Raw genomic sequence first — 11,425 nt, forward strand, 5'->3', positions numbered from 1 at the left:
AGCACTACGATTGATCCCCTATACTTGTGGTTCATCACTTGCTTACTACGCCTACGCGCTCTCCCTCGCCCACACATGGAGTGGCTTGCAGGACAAACAGAAGATTTTACTACTCCCTTCGTTAGATGTATACTCCTTGTCCCTATCTTGGTTAGAGAGATTATCATATTGTTTGAAAAATATTTCTTTTATCATATTTAATATGAACTACATACTGCAAGTACTGATGTATATATACGTACTTTAGAGTGTAGAACACTCATTTTGCTCCGTATGTTGTCCATATTGAAACGGATGTAGTAGTACGCACTCGCCTCAGATCTAAAAAGAGAAATACCTCAAAGCCAAACCTGATTTACTAAGCTATGAAAGGGGAGCGATCTTTGCCCAACTCAAGTATGGCGGTCGTCGGGGAAGAAGGGACGGGCCGCCGGCGAGGAATCTCAGAGGTGTTCTCGAACACTCGGTGTCTTTCCCGAGAGAAGGAAAAACGAGAACATAGGGGTCGAAGGTCTTCTCCAAAATTTTATCTGAACGCAGGGTGTTTTCGCAAAATTGCAAGTGACTCCGAGACGACCCATCTCAACCTTACGTTTTAGATTGGACGCTACAAATGGCATGAAGGCGGGCACATCATCATCACCAACTCACTGTTTTATAGGAGTAGAGATATGATTCAACAAAAAGAAGCATGTGTTATCCGTACTCGTTTTGACGTCTAAATAAGTTTTTCTTTACATAGATCTATGGTGACAAACTCGGATTTTTGGCATACTTAATTTTGCTTGAAGAAAGACACGTTTTACATAATGATGGTGGTAGTATAACCCAAAAGATCATGCCAATTACGAATATGTGGAGGGCAGTTGATAGTTTGCTTCATTGTCCACACATTGTGATTGTGTCACAGTAGACAGAGAGGGGGAGCTGTAAAATCTTGGTGACTATACCAGCCGGAAATGCGTGTGATATGAGATGAAAATAGATTTGATCCAAAATCTGAAAAGAAGCAAACACGCTTTCTGAACAAGTTACTCCACGAAAGAATATGTGGAGAGATGAATAGAATACCCGAATTAGGGTGAACATGCGCACATGATTAGCGAGAGATGCTCACCCCCTAATTTCTGCTCCAATGATGGGACTGCTTTTGCCACTGCCAGCGCTCATATATTCCCCCCACGCAGTAGAGTGGCATGGACGCAAAGCACAAACGTACGTACGTAGACGTACGCAGCGACTCGTATCCGCATACCACGTGTATCAACACGTACGTACGTATCGTACGTATGCAGGACGGATTAGCCAGTGGGTTGATCCATCGTCGTTCACGAAAGTAAGTTTTTTTTCTTGAGAATCACTTACTGACTCGGAACGGAACGGGAAGGCGAACATGAAGATGGGCTGGGCCGGATAAAGTTGGTGCATGCACTCCCGTGGCTGTAAAGCGGACAGGCAGGCGACGCTGACATTTCCTCGTCACGTGACTCGTTCAATGCCGATTGGTAAAGGCCGGTACACCCAGACACAGACAGTAGGGGCTAAAAGAAAAGAAAGGAAAAGTAAGTATTTATTTATGGATTTATGAAAGGCGCGTGCATGCATCGCAATCGCATACGATCCAGCCAGCCAGCCAGCCACAAGGAGAGCCAACAACAACGAACAGGGGTGGCGTGTTGCTTCTGCAGCACTCCACACATTCCGACTCATAAATTGCCGACTCTGTCTATGGCTACGGCTACGGCTACAACACGGCGTGGTGTAGTGTAGTGTGCATGATGGGCAGCAGTAAAAGAAAACTAGTGCACGGTGACACCAGCACAGTAGCGCATGCATGGATATGGGCCGATGTGAGCAGCAGCGAGCGAAAAGGTGGCGACACTTTGGCGCCTTGCAAGTAAAACGAGGTCCGATGGAGCGAGCAAAGATCCAAGACGGCCAACATTCAGAGCCATGCATTGCGCCGTCTCGATGTGGATAAGATCCAAGCCAGCCGGCCGGCGACCAAAGCTGCGGCTCATTTCATTTGCATATCTCACGGAAAGGAAACTCCTTTTCAGTTTTCACCACATGCATCAAATGGTCATGGAGTAAGTACAGCACCTAGCTATAATAAGGCACAGGAGTGGCGTTTAATCGAAGCGTACGCTCAAGGGGAGGCTAAGCTCGAGACAGAGGCTCAAATGCTGGTGGTTGTGTCATGGATCGGCTGGATCTGTTCTGTTGTTGGTACTTAGAGCTTGCTTTAGAGCACGTCTTATCGCTTCTTGCAAGGACGTAGATGCAGTATTAAGGCCACTCAATTGCGATCGCTCCATACCCGTCCCCTATTCTCACTGTGCCGTATCTGTATCCCTATTGCATTGCAATGCACGGATGAGCAGAGACCCCGTTGGATCTGATCTGTCCAAAGCGCCATCATCAGGTCAGTCCGGCAATCACGATCAAGATTAAGATCGCAGTCGCATGTTGCGTTGAAAGAGTCTCCAAATCGGGCACGCCGCACCAGAGGTAGGTGTGGGTGTACGCTTGATTGTTGTTGGTTCACGGCAAAAAGATGAGGCCTCTCGCTGGCCGGGTGGGCCCGACAGCTCAGCGGTGACATGGGCCGCTACGCATGACGCGTCGTGAAGGCGTATAAATACGCGCGCCTAGGCCGTATTTAACTCCACCTTTTCTCCGTGTCCCCGCGTGTAGTGTACACGCTCCTGCCCTGCCCGTGAAGGGACCACCGGTTTTACTCCTCCAAAGCCTAATCTTTTGGCCTCGAATAATACCTACTCTACTGTATTTTTTGGGTACGTAACTGTACTGGGATACGTGGACTGTTCACTGCACGTCAAAAGTTTCCAGATTCCGTGTACTGGCAGGAGGCACACAAGTAATAATAACTCGCATGTGATGCGATTGGATACGCGTATACAGTGTCATTTATAAGTGCAGTAGCTTCGTATTTCTGCAAGATATCTTTGGTACTATTTGTCCACCTAAGTACTACGAGCAATTATTCGTATATAATCTTCACATTTTGAGGCAAAATAAAACGGTTAGGATCAGGAGGAAATGCTGCACTAGAGCACGAATATTCTGGGTTAACTGTATCTACTCAACATGTCCAAAAGAGGAGAGCCGTGCATAACGGTGCACCACATGAACTTTATTGAACTGAAAGCGTATACGGCTTTAAAATGAATGATACTGTAGCTTAAAATAAGCGAGAGAATAAACGAATCGTCCGAAGGATAAAAGAAAAGAGGAGATAATAAAGAGAGAGAAAATGGTTGGGTACAGAGCAAGGAGAGGAGGAGTAGCGGGGCAGCATCGCAATACTATTCTCTCTCTCCGCGCTTTTAAAAGCTCACCACACCACACCCTACGCGAGACTTTTTTTATTTTATTTTATTTACTGGGCCTGTGATTTGAGTGAGGAAGGGGAGATGTGTTGGATAGGCATCTTGGCCAGCTAGGATAGATGTGGAGGGATCCAAGCTTTCTCCTCCTCTCCCCTCCTCTCTGAAAGGGAAAGCACGAGAGTGCAGTGCAGTCAAAGCTGGCATTTCTTTTCCCACCCTCATTTGCCATCATATTCCCCTTCCCCCATTTTCTCCCCAACCAATTCAAACCGAGATAACATTATAAAATACTCCACTCCACAGTCACAAGGTGTTAGATTTGGGAAAGGGATCCGTATATATAGCCTCCTCTCTCCTCCTGCCTTCTCGCCTAGCCATTCCATCCCCCCCGGTCTCTCTTCTCTTCCGGTCTGCCTCTCTGTCCAGCGTGCCGGGATCGATCCGAGCTTCGGTTGGGGTGGGTTCGCCGATTGATGCGTGTGAGGCAATGGCGGTCTCCTCGCCTTCTTCAGCTCCGGAGAAGAAGAGGAAATGGCTCCAAAGCAACAGGAAGGTCAGTATCACTTCGGTTCTTGCCTTGCCTGGTTGCAGCTCTGATCTGAGATATCTCCGCTCCGCATTCTTTTCTTTGCTTGGGTTGGTGTTCTTCAGCCGGTCAGTTCTTGCCACGCCAATGGCTCATCCGTGCAACAACAGTTTGCTTTTTTCTTCTGTACCGCACAAGTGCCAAGAACATTTGGTCCTTTGACTCCACAAGCAGGGTTGTTTGGTCGTGCCGTCCAAATTCCAAATCACAGTACAGCTCCTTTGAGCGGACAACTAGTATTTGCTTCTTTCTTTCGAGCATGGCGTGCCTTTTCTTCTTGCTTTTTTTCCTCCAAGATCGGCCTGCTTGATCTCAGCGCACCGTCTGCTATGCTCTGCTCTGCTCTCGGTTTTCTTTCTTGTTTTGTCCCCCCAAAAAATTCATTCGTTTTCGCTCTCTCGAATTGGTCCATCTTTCTCTGTTTGTGCAAGAATCCAACGTCGTCTGGCAAAAATCTCATGCTTGTTTCGGTATGTATGCGCAGGTGATCGACAGGTACCTTCGGGAGGCGCGGGCGATTCTCGCGACGGCGCCGGATACCGGCGGCGGGGACGCTGTGGCGGCGCTCGGTCTCATCGACGCCGCGCTGGAGCTTTCGCCGCGGATGGAGGCCGCGCTGGAGCTGCGGGCGCGGGCGCTCCTCGCGCTGCGGCGGTACCGCGAGGTCGCGGAGATGCTCCGTGACTACATCCCCAGCTGCGGCAAATCCTGCTCCGGCGAGGATGCCTCCTCCTCCTCCTCCTTGTCCTCCTCCAGCTCCGGTGACCTTGGCACGATCTCCCGTGCCAAGCTCCTCTCTCCCGAGCGCCACCGCTCCGACGCGGCCGAGACTGACACTGGGACCGCCCGCTCCTTCCGCTGCTTCGATGTCTCCGAGCTCAAGCGCCGCGTCCTAGCCGGCCTCTCTAAGAACCCCAACACGGACACGCAGTGGAGGTACTTGGTCCTTGGGGAAGCTTGCTTTCACCTGGGCCTCATCGAAGATGCCATGGTTCTTCTCCAGACCGGCCGCCGCCTCGCCTCGGCGGCTTTCCGCCGCGAGAGCGTTTGTTGGTCCGAGGACAGCTTCTCGTCATCGACTGTCACCGCAGCTGTTGCCTCGGTGCCGTCGGGCAACGCTTCCAAGTCCGGGTCGGCGTTCATCATACCGGCCGTGGAGTCGGAGGCCATGTCCCAGCTCCTGGCTCACGTGAAGCTCCTGCTCCGCCGCCGCACGGCCGCCATGGCGGCCCTCGACGCGGGCCTCCCAGCGGAGGCCGTCCGCCATTTCTCCAAGATACTCGAGGCACGCCGTGGCGTGCTCCCGCACACCTTCGCCGCCGCGTGCCTCGTCGGCCGCGCCGCGTCATTCCAGGCTGGCGGCCGCCCGGCAGACGCCATAGCAGATTGCAACCGTGCGCTGGCTCTCGACCCCGCGTACATCCCGGCGCTCCGCGCCCGTGCCGATCTTCTTCAGTCCGTGGGAGCACTCTCCGATTCCCTTCGTGACCTTGACCACCTCAAACTTCTGTACGACGCGGCGCTCCGTGACGGCAAGCTGCCGGGGCCTAGGTGGCGACCGCAGGGTGGCGTGCGGTACCGCGAGATCGCCGGCGCCCACCGCAAGCTGATCGCCCGGATTCAGGGACTACGTAGCCGCGCCGCCGTCGGCGAGGGGTGCAACATCGATTACTACGCTCTGCTGGGCGTGCGGCGCGGGTGCACGCGCTCTGAGCTGGAGCGCGCGCACTTGCTGCTCTCGCTCAAGCTCAAGCCGGACCGCGCCGTGGTGTTCGGCGAGCGGCTGGAGCTGGTGGACGAGCACCGCGACCTGGAGGCGGTGCGCGACCAGGCCCGCATGTCCGCTCTGCTCTTGTACAGGATGCTGCAGAAGGGGTACTCGTTCATCATGTCGGCCGTGATCGACGAGGAGGCTGCCGCTAGGCAGAGGGCGAAAGAAGCCGCGACCGCCGCGGCGGCGTTGCCCAAGCAACAGCAAGCCGCGCCGGTACCGGAGAATCCTCCTGCCGTTAACAGCTCCACCGCGAGGACGGCGGCGAAACCGAAGGCGAAGGCTGGCGCGGCCGTTGCAACGCTGTCGTCCCAGGCGACGGCGCCGGTGTACCAAGGGGTGTTCTGCCGCGACCTGGCGGTGGTGGGCACGCTGCTGTCCCGCAGCGGGTTCGACCGCTCCCTCCCGGTGAAATGCGAGGCGATGAGCTGCTGACGGCGATGGGTTCCAGCCGTGCAGGTGCGATCTGATGCGGTTGGGATGGGGAACAGACAGAGGAAGCTGGCGGGAAAAAGCTGAGGCGTTTGAATTTATTGGATAGAACTCGCTATTGTACAGTTTTGTGTTCTTGGAGGAAAAGAAAAAAAGAGAGCGACGCATCTTGTCTTGTAGTACTACTATCTCTTGTGTGGATGTGAACGAATTTTTTTGGTTTCATCTTGTTGAATGCGAGTTGTTACAGTGCAGTAAAGTTTTTTTTTAAACAACAGTGCAGTAAAGTTTCTCTTTCTTGTACTTGTAGAGTACTCTGCTGGGAGGGTATGATGCACATTTTGAACTCTATATACTCCCTCCGTCTTCTTTTAATTCGCATATAAGAATTGGTCAAAGTCAAACTTTGTAAAGTTTGGTTAGGTTTATAGAAAAAAATATCCACATTCATGATATAAAATTAGGGAGTACCTAGAACTTATCTAGATGAAATATAATTTGGTCTCATTCACTTTGAAAACAAGAACAGATACAACCCACATCAGCATACACGCATCTTATAGCATCACATCCAATGGCTATAAAAAGTGAATGAGACCAAACTATATCTCATCTAGATGAGTTCTAGCAAAACTGATGAAATTAACATTATTAGATGAATGATCAAATTAATTTTCATAAAATATAACTTTGATCAAATTTTATGTGCAGTCTAAAAAGAAACGGAGGGAGTACTTTTTTAACCTCATGATTCCGGTTTCTATCATTTGCACTCCACCGATATACCTCGTGTATGTATGTATGTATAGGACGAGTAGGTATCTTTGCGTCGCATGGTGCCAAGGAGAGGAAGGAGGCGTTGAGTGGGGGTGTTTGCACTTAAAGCTGGCCGTAAATGGCGTGCAGTGACTGATTGCCTGGGACTCTCTCTCTGCTGCTGGTGTGGTGTGCCACCAATGGGCAATGCAATCCACTGACCGTCCCTGCAGCGTGCAGCCTGTGGTGGTGGTGCCCGGTCCAGCTCCTGCCATTGTGTTTGCGCAGGCTCCCGTGCTGGCTGGATGGGATCTAGCGGCTAGATCATCGTCTCGTCTCTTTTGCCCGCTTTTACAAGTAAACTGTACCTCATCGCCCGCCGCAGACACCTACTCTACTTTTTCACCCGGTACAGAGCGAGGGCCTTTTTCCCCACCCGTGTAGTCGCTGAAAGCGAAGGATGGTGATGCATCGCTACGTGCATCCACGTCGTCACCACCAAAATATCCGGCCAGCGCTCGCCGCAGCAGCCTTCAGCGCGCGACCTCGTCATGTCTGGATCCATCCGTTTGGGATAGAACAGACGAATAGCGTGGTCCAACACGCGGCCACAAACGGATAAATGTTTGGATTTCGTTCATTTTTGGCCTATTCCCGGCCCAAAACTTGTGCCGAGTTTGGGGTGAACGGATATCGCGCGGACGACCTTGACACACGCCTTTGTCCCACGTGGCCCGCATGTTCGGGTCACTAGCAGTCCATTCGCTTCCAACGCCTCCACCCGCTCTCCCCCGCCGTCGGCGCCGGCACTATTCTCCGGCCGCCTTCTCACTGCTCACCCCCCCGGCCGTCCATACCAGAGCACGTCTTGACATGGCCGCCATCACGCCCGCGCTTTCATAGGAGTTTTGGCCGTCGCTTGGAGGAGATTTGAGGGGATACAACCGCCGGCGACGTTTATGGATCACGACGGCCACGACAACTCCTCACGAGTGCTCCGAAGCGGCCAGTAGCCGGCCGCCAACCACCCCTGCTGCATCGAGGTGATCATCGCGGCCTCTTTACCACCACGACCGCAAGGTGTTTGACACTTTGCCCACAAAGGTATGGATAATGGAGATGAACTTTTCTTCCACCACTTCATTTATTCATCGGACGATTCATCCTCGGATGATGAAGATCTTGTGGCGGCTGCACTGGTCGTTCACGACCACATTGAACGACAGCTTCCTCGACACAGCGGGTCACGCCCTGGCCGTGCTCCCAACCTAAACCGCAACAGGGAGAGAGACCACACCCTGCTCTATGTCGATTACTTTGCGGACACCCCGCTCTTCAAGCCGGATAAATTCTGTCGCCGTTTTTGTATGGCAATGCATGTGTTCAATGTATCCGAGAGGGAGTGGTTGCTCATAACCCATACTTCAAGTGCAAGACGGATGCCCTTGGCAAGCTTGGATTCTCCTCTTACCAGAAATGCACCGCGGCCATCTACATGCTTGCATATGGAATTCCAGGTGATTTGGTGGATGAGTATGTGTATATGAGTGAGTCCACATGAATGTTGTCACTCTACAGCTTCTGCAAGGTCGTGGTGGCAGTGTTTGGCCCTGAGTACTTGAGGCAGCCAACTGCCGCTGATACAGAGAGATTGTTGGCGACCAACGCAGCTAGAGGCTTTCCAGGCATGCTTCGCAACATAGATTGTATGCACTGGGAGTGGAAGAACTGTCCATTTGCTTGACAGGGCCAGTACAAGGGGCATGTTAAAGCGTGCACTGTCATATTAGAAGCGGTGGCTTCGCAAGATCTTTGGATATGTCGTTCTTTCTTCGGCATGGCAGATTCTCACAATGATATCAACGTGCTATAGCGTTCTCCAGTCTTCGCAAGGCTTGCAGAAGGCCACTCCCCACCTGTCAACTTTGAGATCAACGGCCACTAGTAAAACAAGGGATACTACCTAGCTGATGGTATATATCCTCAGTCGTCAACTTTTATGAAGACAATCTCGAACCCCCAAGATGAGAAGAGAAAGAGATTTGCCCAAATGCAAGAGAGTGCTAGAAAGGATGTGGAACATGCTTTTGGTGTGCTTCAATCCCGATTGGGTATCGTTCAAAACCCTGCGCTGACATGGGATAAAGGGAAGCTTTGAGAGGTGATGACTGCTTGTGTGATCATGCATAACATGGTCGTCGAGGACGAGCGTGATGACATCATCTTCGCCCAAGGATTTGATTTTCAAGGTGAAAATGTTGAGCCCGTGCACCAAGAACCGGCTACGTTTGAACAGTTTGCCCAAGTTCATCGTGAAATGCGTGATTGACACACTCATTTGGATCTTCAAAATGACTTGGTTGAGCACGTGTGGACTCACATTGGCAACCAATATATGTATTGATTCATTCAAGACAATTTCAATATGGTTGTAAAATTATTTTATTAGAGACAATTTCGATTGGGTTGTAAAACTATTTTTATTTTCAGACAATTAATATTTGGACGTGCGAACTTGGTTTGAACATTGAAATATGGATATATGGGCATTTTTGACCGTGGCAGACAGGATGAGGCCAAAGGATGCGCCCGCGCGCTGGGCGCACATCCACCGCATCCCGGGACAGGCCCGGACACGACCCTATTGCCCTACCAAACGAACAAAATCCGTGCAAAACTGACGTCTGTTTGAGGCCTTAGCTTGCTATGAGAGCAACTCCAACGGGGCGACCCAAATGGACGCGTGCTTTATCTGTTTTTTGTCTGTTTGGATCGGCTAGACAGACGTGAGCATCTGCATCCATAAATGGGTCGGCTTGACCGTCCAACGAAAGATGGACCCAAATCTGTCGGCGTAGGTAAAAAACAGCTCGCAGAAATAAACATAATTAAAAATTAATTAAACATTAAGTGTCCGGTCAACCGCCGGCCAAAGTTCACTTAACCATAATTAAACATTAATTAAAGCATTAGAAAAAGTCTGCGCCCGCATGCTGCCCTAGACGTCGTCGGCCTTGCCTTTTCCCTTCACGTCGCCATCGCCGCCGGTGAGGTCAATGAAGATGGGAGCAGGGCCAGCCCACCCGAACGTCGTTTTGTACGCTGCTAGGACAGCCTGCTCCAGTGTCTGCTCGGTCGACAGAATTGCGTCCCGTCGGGAGCGCTCCTCCTCCTCCTCAAGCCGCAGCGCCTCCGCGTCGCGGTGCAGCAGCTGCTCCCAACCCATCTGCCGCTCGCCGCCGGCCTGCTCCTGGGTGAGGCAGTGTGCTTTCCAGCGCTCAAGGTGGGCCTCCTCCTCCTCCGGCGTCGCGGCATAGTGGACCGTAGGCGCGCTCACCTACTCGCGGTACTAGTCGGTCCACGTGTAGGCCTCCTCTCGCCAAGTGGGTGGAGGCGGGGAGCGCTTCTGCGTCGGCTCCGGATCTGCCTTGGCCTTGAGGACGGGCGGTGGCAGAGGCGGAATGAAGAGCGGGGTGTGGACGGAGTCCCCGCCGCCGACAAGGCGAGGGCTTGCTCCAGCCCATCCCAATGCGCGTCCTCCTCGAGTCAGCTAGCCTCCAGCGCATGCTGCAGGGCATCCTCGAGGGCGGCTTTGTACTCCGCCTCCGCCTTCATTTCCTCCGGCTCTACCCGCGGGGGCGACGGTGGAAACGCCGGCAGGTTGGCCTCGACGCCTAGCCGCCGTTGACCCTCATGTTTGAGGGCAAACCAAGCCTCCCAGTTGGAAGCATCGGCGGCGTACTCAGGCATCCGTCGCTGTGCCGGCGTAAGCTGCGCCCGGCGCCTGCGCACCTTCTCACCATGCACCAGTTGGGTCCGCGGAACCGTCGGCACCGGGATCCAGTGCGGATCCAGGTTCCAATGGTGTGGCAGCGTGACGTCGGGGTAGGGAAGCGGCTGCCTGTACTCCCAGTGCCACCGCGCTTGGTGCACCAGGATGTGCAGACGCCGGCGACCTGGGCGGACACACGCCGACGGAGGAGAAGGGGGAGGAGGAGCACTGGAGGATGAGGCACCAGGGGTGCACTTTGCCGTTACTGCCGAAGAGGCCCATTGCTTACTAGGGTTTGGTGGTGTCACCGCGAGGAAACACAAGGGGGTGGGGAGGGGGCAGATGTGGACGGAAGTGGATGAAGCCGGCCCCCACCGCACGCGTGGTTAAAAAAGGATGCTTCCTTTGGCTGACTGGTGGCCCCGCTGTTGGTGGTCATCATAAATTAGACGACGAGCGGTAGTTGAGTGGCCGCCAAGTGGGACCGCAGCAGACACCAAGGAGACGTGTGGCGCGTCCGCTTCGTGTCCGCGCCGACGCATTTCAGGTGCAATTTTGGGGTAGAAATGGATCCGCGTGGACGCCAAGCGGACGCGATTTGGGTTTGGGTTGGTGCGTTGGGCTTCCACTTTTGTCTGCACCGACCCAAACGGACGTAGGTGGACAAAATTGGTCGCTCCATTGGATTTGCTCTTATGGCGGTATCATCTATTAGTAATCGACGAGCCCTACCTAACATGCCATTGATCTTCCCA

At 52.9% G+C, this 11,425-nt stretch overlaps 1 protein-coding gene across 1 annotated transcript; it reads left to right on the forward strand.

Moving 5' to 3' along the window:
- The first annotated feature begins 3,506 nt into the window (after nucleotides 1-3,506).
- Nucleotides 3,507-6,414, forward strand: LOC119296346. The gene is made up of 2 exons (XM_037574741.1): nucleotides 3,507-3,906; nucleotides 4,424-6,414. Exons 1-2 carry the CDS (start codon nucleotides 3,841-3,843, stop codon nucleotides 6,143-6,145), a joined length of 1,788 nt encoding a protein of 595 aa, XP_037430638.1. The 5' UTR covers nucleotides 3,507-3,840; the 3' UTR covers nucleotides 6,146-6,414.
- The last annotated feature ends 5,011 nt before the right edge of the window (nucleotides 6,415-11,425 follow it).

Source organism: Triticum dicoccoides, chromosome 4B, assembly GCF_002162155.2.
Source record: "Triticum dicoccoides isolate Atlit2015 ecotype Zavitan chromosome 4B, WEW_v2.0, whole genome shotgun sequence".
NCBI classification, from domain to species: Eukaryota; Viridiplantae; Streptophyta; class Magnoliopsida; order Poales; family Poaceae; genus Triticum; species Triticum dicoccoides.